Source organism: Ruditapes philippinarum, unplaced genomic scaffold, assembly GCF_026571515.1.
Source record: "Ruditapes philippinarum isolate M1 unplaced genomic scaffold, ASM2657151v2 ctg7078_1_1_1_1, whole genome shotgun sequence".
NCBI lineage: Eukaryota > Metazoa > Mollusca > Bivalvia > Venerida > Veneridae > Ruditapes > Ruditapes philippinarum.
This window is the reverse complement of record NW_026860995.1, coordinates 20,839-45,464: the sequence shown is the minus strand read 5'-3', so window position 1 is coordinate 45,464 and position 24,626 is coordinate 20,839. Positions and strand designations below refer to the sequence as shown.

Genomic DNA, 24,626 nt, shown 5'->3' with positions numbered 1-24,626 from the left:
ACGAGTCATTATCAGCACTGTCTTTAGTCTCTTTTGATGACGCCCTGTGGCTTATCGGAGGAGTGTTCTTACATGATGGGTGGCCTATAAACAGAGGGCGCCCATAACCTGGATTATGTTTACGTTGCACCCCAAAAACATTTCCAGTCTCAGACCGTGATGGAAGCTCCGTATGAAGATGTTAAACTATGTGTCAAACATTTTAAATAGTTTGTAAGAAGGTTTTTCAGCTATGACATATGCCTCTTTCAATGTGAGATAACATCGCCGATCAAGTTTCTATATTTTTAATGATTTCGAAATATTTAGCAAGAAGACCCAAATTCTTGTATTGGACCAAATGTTTATGTATTTGTATTTGTTTCTAGCATAATAGGCGGTTGTCCCATAAGTAATGATTAACCTGTATTCAATGTCAGATGGCATTAATCATAATAAACAATTTTCAATTTCTATCACCATAATTTACTTCCTTACCATTTAAACACACACACAAATGCGCAATGATTTTTCTATGAATATTCGGTAGGTGTCAAAACCTTCATAAAATGCAACATAAAAATTACTTAAATATCTTATTCGTAGCAATACCCAAGTTAATGGTTAGACGATGTTTACTAATAGTGACACTATTAGCTGTGTATTTGTTTAAATAGTTAAAATTATATTGAACATTTCATTTCTATTTTTGCATATTATATTGATGTATAAGTTTTTCTAATGTATATATATACATGTGTTTATATTGTCATGGCGATCTTAATAATGTTTGTGAATGTCCAAAGGTCAAAATGGTAAAAATAAACTGGTAATAAACTTGTATAACCTAAGACCAAATAACCAAAAAGCCACGTCGCCATTTGGGTCAAAACGGGACGTTTTTTTGCTAAGTAAATCAGCGTTATCAAAGCGTCATTGACCAAATGTAGTGGTGGTACCAGTGTCATACGGCGCCAACGGTTCGACATTGCTGTGATCATATTGACTTTGAAAGGAATTTCTGTGGAAACGCTGAGAAACAGATTTCATGCTTCCGTACAATTCACTAATCCGCATATTTATTTGAAGAAAGGTTTTGAAGTAATATGATTCTTTTTGTGTTTCTTTTAAATGACAACCTAACAAAAAATTCAAATACTATGTGAATAGACATATAAGTTATTTAACATCTACATTACTTTGAAGTTTATAATGGACATAATATCAAAATAACCAGAATCTTGTATATATTAGTGATGTACAAATATATATCGTGATAAAAAAAAATACAAATTAAAGCCTTCAATTGCATAAATTTGGCATGAAAGACGAAATAGATAGAGCATTTCGATCAATCCAACAAGACTTGATAGAAGAAAAATGATGCCGTGACAATGACGAGAGTAATTTTTTTATAATTTAGGCGACACGTAGCTTAATTATCTTTGGCACCATAATTTTTAATTCTGGAAATCAAACAAAAATGTTATCTTATTTCACATCTAAAGCAATTTTGACTTCAGAATTTATTTTCAAACGATACGCTAAACAAATGCTTTTGTAAGATACATTGACCTTTACCCTTTTTTATAAAATTTGGGAAATATGTCCTTTTTAATATTTTTTTTTATTAAAATTCCTGAAAATCGCTGGATAAAAATAAAAAATCATGAACAAAAGCTAAAGGATCGCGTATGACAATCTCACTTTTTCTTTTAAAGTTTTAAGATCAATTCATTTATAGTATTTTTTTTCTTATGAATAAGTTTCCCTCAAACATATGACAACTTACTCGTTATTAAACATCATGGTCCAGTTAAAATGAAAACATTTCGTGTTTCCCCACTTTTAAACTATTCATATTAAATCTTTTACGTAAATAGAAACAAAAACAAACATAAGTTTAAATAGAAATATGTAAAACTTATAATAAAAGAGTTGAATTTAATGGAAAATCTACAAAATGTTATGTTGAAAAGAATAATTGATAATTTTCAGTAAATATCGATCAGTGGAAGTCAAAAAAGCTTGCATTGGTTAAAAACAATACTTGAAAACTATTTCCTTATATCTATAAACTTAATTATGTTTATCACTGTATCTCGACCTTAGAATAAATGGACATACTAGAACATAAAATCCACAACGGGGAGTAAATGAAAGATTTATCGTACAGCTGACCTTGCAATCTTTCCGTTGATCACTCCGGACATTTCCTGGGAAATAAACAATCGACAGTTCTTACTATTCTAGTAGATTCGATGTACACCGACACCTGCGTTTACACAATGAGTTTAATTTTAGACCATTGATGTAGTAGGTTGATGGGAATTTTAACATGACCAGTGAGATTTATGTACACACTGCATAATTGCGCAAGTTTCAAATGTCAGTTGTATTTTGCGTTCTATATTTTGCATGTATCCTTGACATATCTGCCAATTGTTCAAAGTGACCAACTTATGTCGTCAATCCGTGTTTGGTACTTCTCTCGTTCATACAAATTGTATTATTCCTTATGAATCATTATGCCTCTACTCCTTAATGAGGTGATTACATAAAATGAATGCTTCAGGAGAAATACTCGTTAAAATTATGCAAATTATACAAGAATTCAATAACATCATGATAGCGTTACATTATTAGTTTAGATATAATATCAAATATAATATGATATATAATGTACAGGTTAACAGTGTATTGATGACAGCATATTCTTATGACATTATTGATTTCTTTAGAAAATATATTGTCTGACAAAAATGTCACGATTGACCCAGTCTGTAGTTGTCAGTATACTTATAAAGTTACATCTGTGACTAATGCAGTAAATCAATCAAAGACACAGTACATTAGGAAATATAATTATGGAAAGAGTATTTTATCAATAATCGTATCTAAGACATAGAGGATATTGAATGAGTGTAAGTTCAATACAGAATTTATTGCACGAGTTGAATAAAATTATATTATGCAAGCGAGCATAATATTATTTTATTCAACGAGTGCAATAAATTCAGTAATGAACTTATACGAATTAAATATTCTATTTATCACACACCCAAAATAAAGACCGTTTAAAGTGAAATAAGAGTCATTTTTCATTGACGCGCCTTAAGTATAACGATAACATTTAGCGCGTCTTTACACTATGTTTGTATAACGCTAATGACGTCACGTCAAAATATATGCACGGCCGTGCAATACCATATTTACGGAGTCGCAAAATCGGCACGTGTGTGTGATAAACATTTCTATTTGTTGTTCTTCAGTCTTGTACAACATGATTGTCCCCAGTACTAGAGAAAAAACTCATTTTGATGGCACTACTATCTCAAGGACAATACATAAATTATTATGACTCATATCCATCAATTACAATCAATTATTCTTTAAGAGCTGTTATATGGGCTATAATTTAAAACTGATAATAATTCAAAATGAATCATTTACCCTTTAAATAATTAAAACTGAAATGATTTATTTTAAATCTATAACTGAATTCTACAAAAACTTAACGAAATTTATAATATTATCTCTTTTGCAAGAATCATTAAGATAAAATTAATGGTATGAAATGTGTCCATACTGAAAAATGTCTAGTCTTGTTGCAGTGGTTTTCTTTATGTCTTCATCTTCAGTCAAAGAGACTTGTTGGATATACTCTTGTAGAATACTTTTCATCCGTGATGAGTTTTATTGTCATATCTTCTTGAAAATCAGAAGGAAATATTTTATATCTGCCATTAAATGCGAGTGCGTGTTCAAAGATAGTTACACCAATCGTTATAATGACAGTCTGTGTATTTGTAGCTCTGGAGTCATAAACAGGGCAATACAATTAGTTACAACCCTTTATTTCAATAAACATAAGGGTTTGCCATGTTCTGGATGAACGTATTGTACACATAATAAAAAATTATTTCTGAAATATCCAGACGCCCAATGACTGCGTATAATTAATCAAATTAGAAACGAAATTATGTCATAACAAAACGCTTTATTATAAGCAATCATAGCTATTTTATAACTACATAGTTATTATTTACTATGTCTGTTTATTTATAATTTGCACCTTTTATAAAATTGTTAAGATCGTTGCTTTAAAGATAATAATACATGCGTCTTAAAAACGGACACACTTTTTAGCACATCTTTGTCTTATAAAAAGTATATAATGCTCATGTCATGATAGCGATAATTGCAAGCTACCATCAACAACCACTAGCACCTGCTGTAGCAGAATTCAAAATGTTCTCCTCGTTTGAGAATCATTTAGTCTCCCTTTTCTTTAGTGATTTATAAAATTGAAAAAAAAACGAAGTCTTGGTAGTATCGGAACGGCTTTAGTCACCTTCTACTTGCAGACGACGATTTATCTTGTAACGCTTTGTTAAATAAATTTCGTTTTCGATTTCTCTTTACGGCATGAAAACAATTGAAACCATAAAAATTACAACAGCTGGCAAAAATAATTTTATGCCAGATTCGAGACTCTGAACTATAATGCAATATGTTTTTTGATATACTATAAGAATTTCATATCCGAAGTTCGTCTTATATACCAGTTTTGTTTAGTCTCTAAATAATTCAGGATATATTATTGATATGCTTAGTTTGAGATTGCGATGTTTCCTTTTTGATTGTAATATGTGAATGTATGGTTAATGAATATGGATTTAACTTAGGCTGATATATGTTCAATATTTAGATATAAATGTTGTATGTAAATGTGAATGATTGTATTTATATGTTTTTAAAATAAGAAATAAATGGGAAAAAAGGTTATATTAAGATGTCTTGAATCAGCAGGATGGTTTGTATATGATAATAACTATACAAAAATTCTTAATTGAAAGAATTATGTTAAATCAATCAGTCCATTTAGCGAGGATTCCTACCTAACATGAAATGGTAATGAAATGGAAATTTCGTAAGAGAAAATTTTATCTATGTTAATTTATTTTTTGGATTTTGGAGTAATATAATTATGTGGATATATTACCTGCCAAGATTTTATATCACCCGAACCGTTAGAAGATATATAGTATATTTAATGATATCTCCCACTCACCATAACTGGTGTACCAAAAGATAGTCAAGTACTAATGCTAATAAAGTTGTGCCTGTATGGATAATTATAAGTAAGTACTCTGTGTATTTGTCCTTTTCAATCATAATTATCGGCATATCGACTTACCTGGTGTTTTGAACAGTATTGTCAACTAAAATCTTGTTTTGTCAACAATCTAGAGTAGGTTAGTTATTTGTTTTGAACATTTGTGTCGGACATTGCTTTGATAAGACTGTTATCATGAGCTTTTTATATAACCTCAACAAGATAAGATATCTGGAAAATAACGTGGTTTTGTCATCTGATTTTGTCACATATTTTAGGCAATTATATATAACATGTACTGCACTGAGATTTTTAACTTGACTGGACAGAAATCTTATATATATGTATAATACCATTTAGTGAAGATCTATATCGATAGCTATGCAAAATTTCAGATCATTCGATCGTTCCAATTATCGAGATATCATTTTTATAGTGTAAAATAACCTAAAATGATAATCGCTTTAACACCATAAGAATTGCACTTAGTATCGAATGCACTTATTTCCGTTTTAATTGTCCCACTTGATGTATGTAAGATTTTCATATTTCCTTTTTAGGCTTTCGAACTCAGTGGAGCTCCATAAAGCGATATTTTAAATGTCTACACGTAAGCTGTAAAAAAGCATATATTCTACAGCAAATTATTACAAACAGCTAGAGCACTAGGTGACATTTGATTGAAAACTCGATTGTTTTGTCAGAACAACAGCTGTTATTGATATGTGTAATATAATATTACTGCTCGAACAATAACATGCTGATAAATTTCTTATAGTGTATCTAATGCTTTCCGACAGAAGATTTATTTGATTTAATGAACCAATGTAATTCCTAATCAGCTTATCACGACAAAAGGTCCTTTTCATTAAACGGCTGTATAATAATTATCCACATACAAAATAGAAGAAAACGACAAAGAACAAGAAGAATGACCAAGAATCTGCTTAGGAAAACGAGCTTAATGCTTTGTCTATTGCAATTTCATACATCCCTACAGATCCACCGAAATGTCACAGTCAATAACAACAAACAACCCTACAGGACCAACGGAAAGCCACAGTCTATAATAACAGACAGCACTACGGGATTACCGAAAAGACCACGGTCCATAATAACTTACAGCTCTAAACGATCATCGTAAAGAACACAGTCCCTAATAGCGTCCAATCCTACATGATCACCGGAAAGACGCTCAGTGTAGTACCGAACAGGAAGGCAAAGTTCATGATAACATTCAGGTAAAACCAACAAAAAGATAACAGTTCATTATAACCTCCAGACCTACAGAACCGAGCAGAAAAACACTCAGTGGAGTACCAAACCGGAAAGGTAAATCTTGACGGATGAAAGAACGATGAATGGCGAATTAACAATTACAAAACAAAAGTAAATGTTTAAGACAGAAGCTTATAATTTTTACTTTTTTAGAACATTATTTTCCTCATACTAGTATTTCAGATTATAAAATATATAATCTTCAAAGGTTCATTTTAAAGATCGATATGAAGAAAAAATGCCAATGTTAAAGTTAATGTCTAACTCATTATTCATTCGTAGGTAGATACTTTGACAATAAGGGTGTCTCACTGATGAAATTTTTGCAGCATTTTTACATACACGTGTATATAATGCAAGAAGATACAGAATAATTACATGGGTGCATTAAATTAAGGCATCAATTGATCGTCAAGTATGTAGATCTAGATTAGTATTAATAAATCTAAGCATGTATGTTATACAGCATTTTTTCAAATTTAGTTGAGCGAAGAATCTTGCCATACATAGACATATTCTCACAGCTCCAAATGTCCTTACGTTTGTCTTCAAGTTGTGTAATTGAAAGAATATATATCTGACAACTGCAAACTTATTTAGGATTTGATACATTAGAATGAATAAAAATTAAACCAAATAATCAACATGTTTACATTTAGTCAAAATTACATACAGGATAACAATAGATTCGTGAAAATATATAATTGTAAATGACGATTGGGCACAAAATACAATACATGTATAAGGATTAATATTGTCATTAAATATACAAGTTATTGGATATCACAAACAGAGGATAATAGATCAAATTTTAAATTTCACAATGAGTTAAAATAAATTTATGCACATGAGACAAAGGTCATTGATAATGCAAACGGAAATCGATTGTGAATCACGGAAATAATTTCGATCAATCAAGAATCAATTAACACTGTCGTTTCCGCACTCTTTCTTCTTAAGATGATCTGATTAAATATGCTCTTTGAAACACATTATTTTAACAAACTGCTATCAGTCAATAACATAATGAACAAAGCCTAAAATTAGAATGTTTTGCTATGTGTAGGATATATCTTGTGGATTTTATATAGTAAATGGGTATCAAATATATATGTACATAATAAAAAAATCGCCATTTAATTGCAAATCTGTAACAGCAAAAGTTGCACTATGGGGATACATAGAAAAAAATTATGAGCAAAGATTATCTACATCTGAAAATGATACAGAACTTGCATTGCTTGTAATAGTTTCTTCGCGTCTCAATATTCCACGTCGCACTGGAGCTTTAGGGAGATTATGAATAACTATTTGTTCAAGATTCAGGGGAGATAATTCTTCATCTGAGCATAGGTGTTTCTGATGACGCTGGTGTTGGCGCGCTTTTGGTTCATGGTATATGTGACATTTTGCTAACGATGTTTCTGAATGACTTGAGACAGGTGCTTTCTGTAATACAATAAGTGGATGAGAAGGCTGATCTGCTGATGAAGAGCGAAGCATGATAGGTTTTTGAAGGTGTGAGCGCGAACTATTAAGACCTTGAGAACTTCCAGTTTTGTTGATTCCGGTCGATGTAGAACCATTTGAATGGCCTAAATCTAGTGACTCACCAAGTGGAAATTTACTTTTGTGATTTTCTCTTTTGAAGTTTTTGAAGTAATCAGCTGCAAAATAAAATATTAAGAAAGTGAAGCTTTCCTCAATTATGAACTGAATACAAACATATTCAATCCCCAGGTTCATAAGCTGTACGAAAAGTTCAATCAACTCAAATCTGTAATTTTTGATCTGGAGGGTTTCAATTAAGAATGAATTGAAATATCACAATTACAAAACAGCTTAAATATAAATATAACTCTTCTCAAATAAATGTATGAAGTTTATCCTATCATGTTGTAAGAAATTGTAATAAGCTTCTCTTTAAATCATTTCCTAAATACATATTCATATTACAAGATCAGATCAGATAAATAGTATAAGAATATCTATAATTATATATATATAATATTTTCTCAAATATAAAAATGAATCTCGCTATTAATATCAAGTCGTAAAAAGTAATTTGATGTACGTATATTTATTTCCTAAATACTTTTTTATAAGTTTACACGATCAATGACATAAGAACTTTTAAAGTATAAACTTACTGGATATTGTGATGAAAGCCACGCCCCATACTATACTCCATATCCAACCAAGCAGAAAAAGGAACGCTGTAATGAATTGTAAGAACGCCACCCACGTGTTTGAAAATATGATCTTCTGTTTTGTCATTTCTTTAAATCTAATTGTGCTTCCACATAATACAGTAAATCCCGCTGTAAATGTACCTGGAAATAAAATAAAATGATTTATTTTATGCTTTTCAGTGGATTACTGATTTATCCGTGAAAATTATATTTGATAATTTCACAGTGAAAATTATCAAAATATAATTTCACACCTTTCAATGACGAAACTACTTTTTAAGATTTTCCCCATGTGAAACCTCAATTTTATTTTTGCTGACAATTCTGACAATGGCATGCTGTTTAAAGAAAAAGCAAAGCTGAAATTGATAAATAACTTAAATGTCAAAAGTAATAAAAAGAAGAAAACTTACTTCTATTCATTCAAATTCCAATCACCAAATTTCGTCTCTAAATTTTTTTGTTTCATTTTTACAGTCTGAAAAATAGATTCCTTCCCCATGCAAAACTGCTCTTGATGATATTTGGGCATATTAAAGTATCCTACAAGCAATAACTGCCGCATGCTTTATGAAAAATTGAAAAGCAATGAAAGCCATCACTTGAAGAATAAGTAAAACAACCCAGCGTTCCTGAGCAAGCTTCCAAGTTTTCCATTTTCCTAGCTCCTTTTCTAAATGTTTTCACATCTGTCAACACTTATTTTTTGTCTGTTACAATCCTCAAATAAGTTTTCTTTCTTTTAAAAAGGTGTATGACTGCCAAATCCAATTTATATCCCTCTGAATCTTACACAATTATTTTCCTCCCATGAAATACACAACTTTAAAACAAAATTTGCAAAGCCATGTCTAATATAAATTCGCAGTAAGTAACAGAAATTTGGATGGATGGTTGGACTTTTTCTCCAACAAGAATTGTTTGTTTTTATTATTAAAACAAGCGATCATTCATATTTTTTTTAATAAAATGAATAAATATCACCGTCATTTAACGTTGATTGGCGGACTTATTTTTCAGCTGAAGACTTCTTGTTTTTAATGAGAAATTCCGACTAAATGGGGCTCTCAATGGGGGAAACAGATTTTAATATTAACGTTAAATTATGGAAATTTCGTTTTAACTTCTTTTTAAGCATAAAATAAAAAAAAAATGTTTATTTGTTGTGTAAGATATAATTTTATTTCATCTCGTGAACTTTAAAGCCCACTCGATGAAATAAAATTTCATCTTATACACAAACAAACAAATATCCTCTATGTGTATTGTTAGGACTTTCAGTAACTTAATGAACCTGGACAGATTGCGGGATGGCAAATGTTTGTGTGGGTTATATTGTTTGGGAAACGTTGTTCGCTATTAGTTACAGCCTTCTATGGATTATAATATGTGGAAACAATACATTTTATCTAAAATTATGGCTGGAAGGTATGGTTACCGTACACGCCACCTAGCACCGACTTAAGCAGTATTTAACAAGACGAGGCAACCATTCAAAGTACGTAGTTCTAATCACACTCCATTTAAAAACTATCTGTCTGTTTATTAGTTGTTATTTTGTTGTTGTTGTTGTTGTTGTTTTCTTTCTTAATGATTATTCTACTTATATTTTCAATTTATCATAAAACAATTATGTTTATTAGATTGAATTGTTATTAAAGTAGTCCATGGTATTATATGAAACATCCTTTAGTATAAAAAAAATTAAGAAATCGGAAACATCAGTTTTATTCATAACGATGCCTTCTTTTGTACATGTATATGAGATTGTGGTAAATAAAACTTTGATTGTCACAGTTTTTCACTATAACCATATAATAGAACCAATACTAAGGAATAAGGAGAATTAAAGAAGGTGTTTTTGCTTTTTTCAATTTCTGCATGAACCTATTTACTGTCGTCATGAATGAATATAAAACTGATTCACATGCGGGCAGAATAGGATTTTCTGACAGATTTTATATGATTTTACGTTATTTCCCAAAAGCTGATAAAATCCCGTATGGACGATTGAGATAGGAATTAATCATTATATTTGGTCTTAACTCATATAACAACGGTCAATCGGGAATATCTGCCGCAACATACTGGTGAGCGAATAAATTCAATAAATGACCAGACCGTAATTTGTTTTTTATTATTTATATTTTCCTTCGTTCATTTCACAAAAAGCATGGAGCTTAGGGCTAACTTAACCCATAGGCCCTATGCATGTAGATACAGATCAGTTTAAAACAAAATATTTTATTTTGTTCAGGAAAATAGCATATCACTTTGTTTTGAAACTATTTATTATACTCTAATACTTAGTAAGCAGTTGGCGAGCGGTGTTTTGTCAAGTGGCTGTCATCATTGATTTTCTGACCTTATATCCACTTGAAGCTGCTAGGATATAAATGACTGTCATTTAAGAGTTTTGAAGATTCCACTTTACACATCTTTATTTAGTTCATGCTCTATAAAAAAAACTCACATTACATCGTAAAATAAAAAATCAAGAAACTAATATATCGCGTCTTGTTTCCAATGTATTATTAAATTCATAATATTTCATTTTATTCCTTTAATAGTGACGATATTAAAAATACAAAATAGATACAGCAAATGATGATGTTGTTGTTGTTGTTGCTGCTGCTGCTGCTAGTGCTGCTGTTGTTAAATAAAAAAAACGGAACATCCTTCGAAAGGCATCCGAACTTATCAAGAAAGGTATCAAAGATAATTTGATTGACGATGATGGATAGTTTATAATGTTGAAATGATAAACAATAAAAAGATGCAACAATAAACCAACATCTGTTTCCATTAAAACATAATCTTTTTAAAGTCTCAAACCAATCAGCAAATATCCTAATACAACAGTATTTCTTGTTTCAAAAATAACCCCCAGCTGCTCTTACCGTCTATGTAAAAGGTGGCGCCATCGAAAGTTAGTGGTATCATAAATCGGTGAAGGAATCTTGTATTGTCTCTTTCTTGGAGACAAAATCCATACATATAGCAGTTAATATTCCGTTAAATAATTTCATAGAGTAATTAGCCTACAGGCAATTCCTCAATAAATGTTATAGTACTGGGTGGCGGCAACGAAATGTACGTCTGTGTTTTACAGAGTAAGCTACTTTTGTCTTAATATTCGGGATATTGGAGGATCGACCACCGATCTGTTCATGGTGATGGTATATTACATTCTAGACTTCGCTAAATAGCGTCGTTTACTAATGGTAACTTCAATTTACTATAAATTTAAAGTTAACAACTTAAAATCTTTCTATCATACTTACATAGTTGGTAAGAATAGATTTAAGTTGAAGTTAAATACATACAACTATAAAATATTTCCTTATTACTTGAAATACAACTAAAAATAGCATAAGAAAGAATTCTTGAATAATGATGACAATACCCACTAACTATGTTACTTTAATGGCAAGATTATTTTTGTGAAAATGCTTATATTCAATACCTGGCTTCCTCTAAACAGGGTATCATTTTTATTGCTTTATATGGAAAGTAACTGACTTATAACTAAATTTACACTTCAAGTTAACAGCTCAAAATTAAAGAACATGTACATATGTAACGCAAGCATGTAACGCTCCTGGAAATATGTGTAAATTTTCCCCCACCAAAACATACACATTAATTTCTTAAAACAAGTTTAGCTGCCTTAGGCTATTTAACAAACAAAAGTTGCAGAAATGTGATACTGGTGAATAAGCATGTGCATACAAAAACAATTACAATTTTATACTTATCATTTAAATAAGAAACAAAGTAGATAAAATGTAAGTGTTAATTAATGAACATCCCTGATTGAAATATTTCCACTTCAAAGTAAGTATCTAACTGCGTTGCTAAGCAAAACGACACGATAATATCACCGTGTCCTTTTAAACTAATGGATGTCTATGTGTTCCGTCATTCTAAAACTGTTTGAGAATGTCAGAGTGTAGAAGACATATAACTGGAACAATAGTTTGATAAAGATACTTTCAATGGTTTCTACGTGGAAGATGATATAGACGTTATAATGTTAACAAAATGGTATATATGTGCACTGTAAGCTTTCTTATATTCACCATATTATGACAAGTGTCCTGATGTATTTGTGCATAAAAATGATATGCGTTCAAACTTACGGGTTATAAGAAGGTTACTAGTCCATTGAGTTTTTCCAATTATGGTATTTTTAAACGTTTTCAAAATAATTCAAAATAGCATACTTGTCTTTGGAAAAAAAACATTTACCCACGTTCATCACCACATTAGAATATGACAAACTAGAAACAAAAGAACAACTCGCAAAATCTTAACCAGCCATCTAAATTGTATTTCTGGTTATTTCCTGTATTTACTAGAAGTTGTTTTTTCTATATGCGCTAGATACAGCTGCGAATATTTTCTTGGATAAAAGCTGTTAGTTAATGCGAAAACAATTAGCGAAGAGCTGTCTCCATAAATCAATTATTCTATTAGTTTGTCGCAATTTCTGCGATGTTCTATTATCAGTCAGACTTTAATACAATCATTATCGTCAAGTTGCCGTAATATGGCCTTCTACAGCCACCATCTGACATTAGCGTTGTAATAAAATGTAATTTGAGCAGATCTATTGTGTATCCGTCTTTTTCAATCATCATTATCGACATATCGACTATTCTCATAGTTGTACAGTATTGTCAACAAAAACCTGTGTATTGTCAACAACATAAAGTAGGTTAGCTATTTGTTCAGAAAGTTTGATAGTATCTGACATTGCTTTGATAAGATTTATAAGGTTAATCGTTGATAACATAAACAAAACAAAAATCAAAGCTTTTCTGTGTCTTTTACCGGATGATTTATTGTCACACATCTTATGTATACATGTATAACCCGATATATTATTGCACGTATTGTGTGAAATATTTACACTTAACACCCTAAAGCAAATTCGTGCGCTCACATTAAGATACTATGTAGTTTTGTCTGTACAACAGCTGCTATTGATATTATAACAATTATATACTGGTTTTAATAGAAACGTGTTAATAACTTCAGTGTACCTTATGCTATCATGCTTATGAATTAGTTCATATAAAGAACCCCGGTAATCTGGATAAGTCTAAGAAAAAAAACAGTAAACAAATACAGAAAAATCGTCACAATACAAAATATCACGAAATAGAACAAAACATTTCAGAATTAAGCAAATGAAACCCCGTAACTGTAGAAATTATAAAATGTTATAGTTTATTCAATGAAAGTTTAACTTTGGCTGCTAAATAAATAAGGTACGTTAAAATTGTGTTGTCATATTGAACGTTAGAAAGATCAGATTTATCATGACAAAATATTTGTTTCTAGTAAGATAAGGGTAAAATAGAGAAAAACGGAATCCCCAAAGAACGCTCAAAACGGCAATTTTTTAAAATATCACTGTCGGATCTTATACATAAGGAACGAAAAATATGGTCTTTGTAACATTTTTACTGTACATTTACATTGTATTAAAGTAGAGAACACAGGAACCCCTAAAGAGAGCCCAACACAGCAACATTGAAAATGTTGCAGGCTCGGTTTGATTGAGCCTGTTCATGGACGGTACTGTCAAGTGCAAACTACCGTCCACGCCCCCTAGCACCGGCTTAAGCAGAATTCAACATTTAACATGAACTGGTACAATTTGGAATTTTAATACATCCGCAGATGTGTTCATATGGCGGTTAAACCATCAAGTATTAATAAATATATGCTTAGCCTAGGATTTTTTAACTTATGTTATTTGTTATTGTAAACTTATTCATTACTCCCGTTTGAATGTTATATACTTTACATAGCATAGGTATACAAAAATACCTAAACTACAAATATAGAATACTTTTGTATGTTTTTCAGTAGGCTTACAGTGGATCAAAGTCAGATTTCAGCCATTTCAGAGACAGTTGTTAAGATGAATGTTTGTGAAACATTAGGTTAGGTTAATGATCAATGCCCATCAATCAGATACATGATTAACGTGAATGTAAACAATGTAAATTCTATCTGAGTGTTAACCTCGCCTTTGTCGAAGAGATAATAGATTTGTATTATATTTGTGTTCATGTTGTGCCACAGCTGTAATTACATACAACATCGTTTAAACATCAATTACCAATCCTTTTTTCATTTGTCATATAATTATATATGTCAATAAATAAAGAAACATAAGACCGTTATCATTAACAGTTGTTTTCATACGTTCTACAGGATGAAAGGATCCAGAAATAAGAAACATAACAAATTTTCTTCATGACATGTAATAGTATTATAATTAGTGACAAAATGTAATGAACCACCTTACCTAAGCCCGGAAGTAATATATTCAGCACGAGACATGTAATTGCTACTGGCTTTGTCATTGCAGGAATCGAGTCTCTTAATGACGAGTCATTATCAGCACTGTCTTTAGTCTCTTTTGATGACGCCCTGTGGCTTATCGGAGGAGTGTTCTTACATGATGGGTGGCCTATAAACAGAGGGCGCCCATAACCTGGATTATGTTTACGTTGCACCCTTGGCGAAGGCGTTGGAGTTGATCCACCACTATAAACAACTTGCATATTTTTTATTTAACCACTTTTGCAGTTGGTAAGTTATGCAAAATAATTTATAATTCCTTTTTTATCCGTTTTGGCTAATCCAGGAAAGTTTCACGCATTTTCAGTAGACTGAATTCAAAAGAATTCTTTAACGATTTGTTTCATGAAATGTTATTTAATTTCTCTAGAAACCCTATGAAATAAATGTATCAAATATCACCTTTAAGAACTTCGATATTTCCATATATAGCTATTTCTTGGAGACATCTTTTCCTGCTAACGAACTGCATTAGATATTGATGTCGACATAAATAAGCAAGCACGACACTGTTGACAGACTTTAATCTCTCTTTAAAAAATCTCAGTGACGCTTTCTCTGTTTACTGTGTATTAGAGCACAATTCCAGAGACGAAGTAATCCAGAAAGCAAATGGAATAAGAAATGATAAAAGGAAATAACTTCAAGCCACACTTAATGCATACATACGACTTAGCAAATAAACATGTAAGATTCGTAAGATTGAATTAATGGCACATCTGAAACAGCTCGAGCGTTTTCACTGACAGAATTGATTATTGCGCGGTCAGTAGTAACGGACTTTATCCGATAAACTTTACTGTCGTCTGCAACCTAATGTCACCGCCCTGCCATGTCTGTGCCCAAGTCGATATTTGAAATACACTTAAACGTCGATCTCTCGAGCATATAATGAACACAAAAAGGAATTTTACAAATAATCTGAAGACATTTATTTTCTATTTACTCATTAGTTTTTAGATGAAATAAATCTTATGATGCCAATATAAACTAACATGAGTATTTATCATTTACGTTTATAGTAGAATTAATTTTTAAACTAAAAATGATTGGTCAGCTGGTTAACGTGTAACGTCATAACATCCATATGAACTTATTCATTTCTTATTATTTGGTTTACTGTAAAATATTTTGCCCGTTTACATTCTATGTTACAGGCTCCGGCGATTTGATTGCTTTGCACAGATTCGGCGTTACATTTGCACAAATCGTGAGTTATCTTCACTTTTCTATGTTACCCGCTACTTATAGGACGTGGAAGCGTCCAGTGTGATCCTTTCTCATGTCAAATACAAGTATTAGATCAAAATGCTTATATAATTACCTTTTCATTCCATGACTCTCAAAATCAAACTATAATGATATTACGTCAGTAACGTTAATCCGGATGATTATCCTAGATTTTCTTTCTGTCGGATCGTACATGTGGATAATGTGATATATGCAGAAAAACATGTATGTAATAAATACTTGAACTAGTAACGCTTTGTTTTTCTCATAATTTGAATTGACTACAGTTTGACTTTATGTTTTATAAGTAACAATTACGTGTATTAGATCTACATGTATAATTGTTGAAATATGTAATTATTAAATATATAAAATGGCCATACGAAGAATTGTTTAGAGTTATTCAAAATGATATTTTTTTAATTTACAAGAAGGACACAAATTGTAACAACTCTTAACACTTCTGTTTCAAAAGATTAGGGAGCAAACTTGTATGTATATCGTTGATTCATATTTAAAAAAAAATATAATTGTGTAAATATTAGAAATGTTGCAAATAGTGTTCAGTCTTACTTTATTTCATATTTACGTTTGTTGTCTTAGAAACAAATGTGAATTCGCAGGAAACGATTCGATGAAAATGGCGTTGTTGCTACTTTACACAGCAAGAGGTAGATTATCCCATTGTTTTTCATTTACGAATTATTAATTCTAACAACATCTACATTAGCAGACCATCGTCTACATTTCTATTAGCAAACACGTAGGTCTGGAAAGAAGAAAACATGTATGTTTATCTCGCTGATTTTCAAACAAATACCAATATACTCTTACAATAACATAGATGAAATAGATACATATTCTTCATTACATTAATAAATGCCCCGTGGGATATATAGATATATGTATGATAATATATTGATTTGTAATAGAAGAAGAAAATACAAACTCTAAATAAATGGCATTTGACGACATAAAATTATGAATGTTGAATTATACTGCAGCATAATTCTTTGTACTTTCATTAAACAAATAAAAACATTAATTTATCTGGTAGTAATAAAGTAAAGGGAACGATATTGGGAGAATGTCCATCAAGCTCTGGTATGAGAAATGTAAAGTAGAGACCTGAAAATATAACATTTTTTGTAGTTCAAGGTTGCTTACAGTGCTAAAAGGCGCTTTAATGTCTAATGGCGCGATTTGATTTTAACTTTTCAAAATATCTCATAATCAGACTCATAGTTTCAGTACAAGTTGCTCTAGTAGGATCTAAAAAAAAAATATAATTTAGTTTATTGAAATTCCCGTATGTTGTTTTAATGTTTCTATTTCTGAACGACAGTAAGCAATATAGAGTAAACTTATATTATAAAAGTAGACTATATTTCAAATCATTTTGAAGTAAACAATTGAAAAATAGAGAAAAATGTCCCGAAAGAACGACAAAATGGTAAAATTGAATATGTTGCAGACTCGGTTTGATTGGCCCAGCTCAAGGACGGTACTGGAAACTGTAAACTACGTCCATGCCCCCTAGCACCGACATTAATCATGAAATTGTAAAAATCTTGAATTAAAAAAAATCCACAGATGTGTTCATAAAGCAATTATCATGAAACTGTCTATGCGACACATAAGTGCCATTACATAAAAAGCGCCGTATGTTCCCCAAGTAAAAGAATACGTGTAGACCTACAACAATGGGTGAAACTTAAAAAATGGCATTTTGAAAGTGCATCAAAGGTTAAAATGTCTGCGTATATCACAGCTAAGCTGGTAAAGGACAAATTCAAAAACGTAACAAAACAAGCAATATATCCTACGGGAAATTATACAGTATTCAAATAAAGCATACTGAAACCAATGTAGTTGTAAAAAAGCCAAATAGAAAGAACTACAAGTACCACAAACACAACAATGATGCCGTGCTGAACTATCCACAAAGATCGGAAATATAGAATCTCTGATTGGATGTAAGCTGCGACATTTTTCAGCCTTCACATGGCACAAGCAACGGTGATGTGGCGACAAAATAGGGGGGAAAGGTATTCCTAAAGAACAAAATTTAAAAAAATGCAGGCTCGATTTGAGGGACGGTACTCGTTCATGGACGGTACCCGCAAGATACTGAATTGTGTTTTCACTCATTCTCACTAAAGTACGACATTCCATGTCTTCAATGTTCTATGAAAATTTGTGAGCCCGAACATTCTTGTAAAATGTTTTAACAATTGGTACTGCATCAAAGATTTAATTTGAGCGCAAGTTTACTAGCCTATTGGTTTGATTTTGCTAGTGACAATCGCTTTTACAAGGAAGGGGTACGAAAAACAGCATGTCTTCAACTAAATCGAAGTATGTTTCATTGCACGTATCTTCGTACAAAAAGTCGTGGTTAACAGTAACTACAGCTTATTTTCGTTATTCTATTGCAGATTTTGACATATAAAACTGTTTTTGATATTAGGAAAATTAATTTTCTCAAAATCAAATTTGAATTGCTTGTCTTCAAAGTCGAAATCATTTACGAGTCTTAATTGCAAAACAATGTTAATTATACATGGTAACTTATAAATGGTTATTTCAATAGCAATATTAAGTCTACAGTAATATAGTTCACATAAAATATGAAGATTAAGAGTATCTGTGTAACCATTTTGTTAAGGATTTCACGTTAATTTGGATTTTACAAGCGTAATTTTTAGAAAATCATTTACGAGGCTCATCAATACCATGCGTTTTGCAATATATTTTCAATTATTTCAATGTTATAATACTTCAGATATCTAGAGCGGATATTTGTCTTGCTTATATTCTGTCATTCATGTAAACCATTTCACAATTTCTCATAAAATTCCCTTGTCAAACAGAAATTTTCAACATTTACGAGCCTATCATTTACGGGCTCACCCTCTTTCACATTCTCTTGTGATTTATTCTGCTAAATTTGTTGAATTATTACAACTTGTTAATGGACGTTGGTATTGTTGGAATAATATTCTTCCACGAAAACAAAGAAGTATCCATGTTTTTAAACATACGCTTCTGTAATGTGTTTTTCACTTGCAGATAGCTTCTAAAAATCATAATTTTGATATTGTAATTGGTATTCAGACGTTTTGACTATAATATAGTTCAATGGATACTTACTTTCATATACGAATACATTCAAACTTATACTTCAATCACAAAATGAAGTAAACATGAAAACAGGCGTGTCCCGTATCTGGCTGAACTGTCCCGTAAATGGTAAAATTAATTTTGGAATATTCATTCGAGTAATAGGAAAGTTTGAGTCCACGCTTATCAATGAAAACGCAATAATATTGGAGTATCTTGTATTAACTGTAAGATAGAAGGTTCTTTGGAGCAGATATAGTGATAACTAACTAGTATTTGTCCTTAATTAAACACATTCTGAAAACTTTATAACATTTTCATAGATATTTCATTTGAATGGACAAAGACTTTTCATGCATCTTGATATAGAATATTTTAGTTGATCTAGATACTTAATATCTGTTTAAACAAACATACTGTACATTGTTTTGCAGTTCAATTATAAGATAATAGTAATAAGATTGACTTGTCCCGTAAATGACCAGAACGAAAGAAAATTATAAAATAGTAATTTTCTCAATGAAAGTGATATTTCTATGAGAAAAAAATGTTTGTTTTGATTCGTACTATTGTTTTCGTTTACACTTACTTCGATTATATGCAAATCTAGCAATTTTGTAGAACTTCTAAGACCATTTATACGATCTTTTACTCCTTTTTTTACTATTTTCAGTTCAATTGTTTAAATATTGATAATAAAGCCCAACCTTGCCAAAGGAATATCTGTTCCATTTCATAAATAAATATAAGTTAATCTTCAATCATTATAAATATATAATTCAAAGAATTTACAGTTCTTTCTGTCTATCCATAGCATCTGGAGACTGGGTCACTTACGGGACAATTGAAAAATCATTTACGAGTCCTTAATAAATTGTCAATATATGAGATGACGTAAATTATTTCACATTTGACAATTGAATAATAAATAAGTAGGTACTTCCAAGAATTCGTCAGTAATTTTCACATTTTTTTACTCGTCCATTGTATGGATCTGTGGATTTTGTAAGGTTATTCATTTTGAAAATGAGATTTAAGCATATTCGATATAAAATGCATTTCCATGAGTTGTTTTTAAAAAGATGTATTTTTGTCAGTTCAACGATTGATTCTCATTTCCAGATGTTCATATAAATAGATGATAGAAAATTTATTTAAAGAGACAAAATAAAATCGCCATACCATATGCACAATTTTAAGGACCAGTGTCTCGAAAATGACGAAATTTATTTTCTGGTTCTATCTAGAAAACCTGTCATAGGGAAAAATCTAGGACATCTGTACTGGTAATATTTTATATTTAAGATGTCGAGATACTTATAATTTTGGAATGGAATAAAATTTTAACATACAAGAAAGTTCATTTTTCAGTTCTAGAATTTATGAAATGTCGTACTTAAGTGAGAATGAGTGTTTTACGTTTTTACAAGAATCATTATAGATGATATTTAAACTATAGTAGAACCCAACTAATGAGACAACTTGTGGTTCTTAGGAAATGAAGAAAAATGGTCTTACTAATGGTCTTAATTTCGGATTGTCTCTTAAATTGATGTTCAATGGACACCTTAGGGTATGATAATTTGATATATATTTTTTCCTGAATTAAAATATAGTATATTTTCGGGCATTCAGTGAAATAAAATTATAATTAAACATTTGCCCACCACCCGCCCCCCTTCCCCCAACACACTTTTTTTAATGATATGGTCAATATTTGCTTTCTTTTATTTTTTATTTATATAAAGAAATATGCTGAATTTAAAAGCTCATAGTGAACTTAAATGCGCTTGAACTTGAAGAACATGGCAATGAAATAATTGTACATTTGTATATAAGGAACTCTAAGAACATTTTAACGATGTAGATATTTACTTGAATTTGCATAATTTACAGGAGTGAAAATTTTAACGATTATCAACTGAAGTAAAGTTGGGGCAAAAAACAACATATTTTACCTTAGATAGCTTAGAATAGATAATGAGGCAGCGCTGCGAAATAACTGTAAGTAACTAAATGTTTAACTATAATGGATTTACCTCCCTTTCTTTCACATATTTCAATTCTTATCAAACAGCCTACTTAATGTCATTATAAACATGTCTATTGTCAAACAATAAATTACAATGACTTAAGCAAAGCATATACAGTCAACTATCGTAATCTCGACATCGCTTTTCTCGATATTTCGTTATCTCGATAAAATTTTGAAAGTCCCGATTTTCTTCCTTCTTTATCTATATTGGAAATATTTGTTTATCTCGATATTTTTATTTCGATATTTTCAGTATCTCGATGTAAAATTTCAGCCCCAACAGTTATTTTCACACTATTATCCTTTGTTTATCTCGACTTCGTCTTTTCCTTTCAGACGTGTGAAAAACGCAATCTAGACGATAATTGCCCAATTAATAGCGCGCGTCATAATGACGATTATGTTTGTAACAAGTTTAGCTGTTTTTATAAAAGTTAATCTATTTAGCGTGTTGATTGAGTTATGTCCAAAATGAGTGAATTTTACATTCTTTTTAAATATTCGAAAACTGTATCAATTCATTATGACTTTAAATGTAAATGAAATAGTGAAAGTATAGAAACGCTACCGTTGCAATATTGTTTCACAACATCATCACCAAATCAATCAGCGTTGGAACAATCTCGAGAAAGACCCGATAAATAACCCGGGAAGATATCCGGGTCAACCATATCCGATATCCTATTCACTATATTGGTGTATTATTGAGTAAACCTCACTATGTGTTTTTAACACAGACACCCGTATTTCCGCTGGTAAACATCCGCTTATGTTACTTTGTTAAATATTGACTAGGCCTATGAAAACAAGACATTGGGATACTATAGTTTATTTGACATAAGGTATGCACATGTCTTATGTAAAAATCAGTTTCGCCTTGATCTAACCCTAATATGTTTATCTCGACATTTCGTTATCTCGATATTTTTTGGACGGTCCCAATGACTTCGAGATAACGAGAGTCGACTGTAGCAAAATATGATAAAAATGATCAACAAGCATTTGTTTTAAAATTCAGGATAAAACGATGCTGAGCGTAATACATGTACTCCACCAACACCACCAAAAGAATAATAAATAAATAAATAAATAAATAAAAGATGTTAAGACTGAGATTTGTTTTTCTTAATTATCAATTATGATCTACGAGTAATCAACATGAATTCGCATAAAAAAGGACTTTCATTAATATTTTTTTCCATACTGCAATGGAAATTTGCTTAATGAAACTTTTGATCAGCTATAATACCATTTATATAATTGGCGCAAATGAAAATTTAGAATATTACCAGAACTGTACAAACTGATTGGAAGATAACTATTACAAATGTGTAATATCGTCGGCTACAACACTGGATTAGAAATATACAAACGAAATAAACATCAAAATATGGAACGCCGAGACTGTCTTATGTAATCAATGTTTTTGTTATCTTGTGATACGATGATATTATTTTGTCGTTTGAGCGTGTTAACATGTGCAATTTACATCATGTCTTGTCAAAGGAACATGCTGACTTGTACAAACAGCATGTTAACTTGTCAAATTTTGATGATGACATGTGCAGACAGCATGCTAACTTGTCAAAGTATCGTGATGACTTGTACAAACAACATGTTAACTTGTCAAATTATAATGATGACTTGTGCAAATGACGTGGTAACTTTTCAAAATGTAGTGATGACTTGTGCAAACGACATGTTAACTTGTCGAATTATTGTGATGACATGTGCAAACAGCATGCTAACTTGTCAAAATGTCATGATGACTTGTGCAAACGCCATGTTAACTTGTCAAAGTATAATGATGACTTGTGCAAACGACAAGTTAACTTGTCGAATTATCGTGATGACATGTGCAAACAGCATGTTAACTTGTCAAAATATCATAATGACTTGTGCAAACAGCATGTTATTATGTCAAATTACCATGATGACTTGTGAAGACAACATGTGAACTTGTCAAAGAATCGTTATGACTTGTGCAAATGACATGTTATGTTGTATCATGCTGACATGTCAAAACGTACTGTTAACTTGTCAAAGTATCATGCTAACTTGTACAAATGCCATGCTAACTTGTCAAATTTTGATGATGACATGTGTAAACAGCATGTTAACTTGTCGAATTATCGTTATGACATGTGCATACAGCATGTTAACTTGTCAAATCATCGTGATAACATGTGCAAACAACATGCTAACTTGTCCAAGTATCATGGTGACTTGTGAAAGCGACATGTTAACTTGTCAAAATTTCATGATGACATGTGCAAACAGCGTGTTAACTTGTCAAGGTATCGTGATGACTTGTGCAAACTCCATTCTAACTTGTCAATGTATCATGATGACTTGTGCAAATGCCATGTTAACTTGTCAAATTATCATGATGACTTGTGCAAACAACATGTTAATTTGTCAAAGAATCGTGATGACTTGTGCAAAACACATCTTAACTTGTTAAGGTATTATGAGCATGTCATCACGATAATTCGACAAGTTAACATGCTGTTTGCACATATCATCATGAAATTTTGACAAGTTAACGTGTCGTTTGCACAAATCATCATGATATTTTGACAAGTTAACATGTTGTTTGCACAAGTTATAATGATTATTTGACAAGTTAACATGCTGTTTGAACAAGTCAGCATTGTCTGTAGACAAGATATGATGTACATTGCACATGTTATTATGCTTAAATGACAAAATAATATCATCATTTCAGAAGATAGCAAAAATATTGATAGCATAAGACAGTCACGGCGTTCCATATCAAAAGGTATAAACTGAAATGTGTTCAAGTCGCATGTGGCTGTTACTTCAATCTTGAATAGATCGTATAATAAAAATGCTTTTTTAGTTTTGCCTATATACGTGCAAATATACACACAAAATAGAACCATAACACAAAACCATATGAGTTTAGCAACACGTTCTAACAACATTACATTAAACCCTTCCCAAGCCTTTCTTTTAAAATTGAAATTCAAAACAAAAGATATGCTATTATTTTGATTCTTTGTACTGTCAACTTTCGCACCATTGTCTATGAACGTCAACTACATTTCTGTGTAGAGCTTGAGGCAGATTGTACATGCGCCAGAAAATACTTCTTCCGGTCAGTTTTGCATAGCAACAGTAGCATACCCCTTCACAAGACATATAGCCTCTTAATTTCCCAAACAAATCATACATATAAGGTCCGTGAAAACATGATAAAATACACGTTTGTCTAAAATAAGCATTGAAATTAACTGAAACAGCATTAAATTCAATAATTGTATAC

General features: G+C 31.1%; 1 protein-coding gene across 1 annotated transcript; it reads right to left on the bottom strand.

Annotated features, from left to right (window-relative positions):
- Positions 1 to 7,567: 7,567 nt before the first annotated feature.
- On the bottom strand, positions 7,568 to 15,786 carry LOC132714156 (uncharacterized). The gene is made up of 3 exons (XM_060696938.1): positions 14,894 to 15,786; positions 8,527 to 8,709; positions 7,568 to 8,043 (listed from the first exon to the last, which is right to left on the bottom strand). Exons 1-3 carry the CDS (start codon positions 15,150 to 15,152, stop codon positions 7,568 to 7,570), a joined length of 918 nt encoding a protein of 305 aa, XP_060552921.1. The 5' UTR covers positions 15,153 to 15,786.
- Between the last annotated feature and the right edge of the window lie 8,840 nt (positions 15,787 to 24,626).

What these genes read in the sequence shown, in the direction of transcription:
- LOC132714156 (XM_060696938.1), bottom strand. Translation starts at nt 15,152, where the DNA reads ATGCAAGTTGTTTATAGTGGTGGATCAACTCCAACGCCTTCGCCAAGG. An exon ending in TATATTACTTCCGGGCTTAG is followed by an intron (nt 8,710 to 14,893) that starts GTAAGGTGGTTC and finishes TTTTATTTCCAG; the next exon opens with GTACATTTACAGCGGGATTT. An exon ending in GGCTTTCATCACAATATCCA is followed by an intron (nt 8,044 to 8,526) that starts GTAAGTTTATAC and finishes TTTATTTTGCAG; the next exon opens with CTGATTACTTCAAAAACTTC.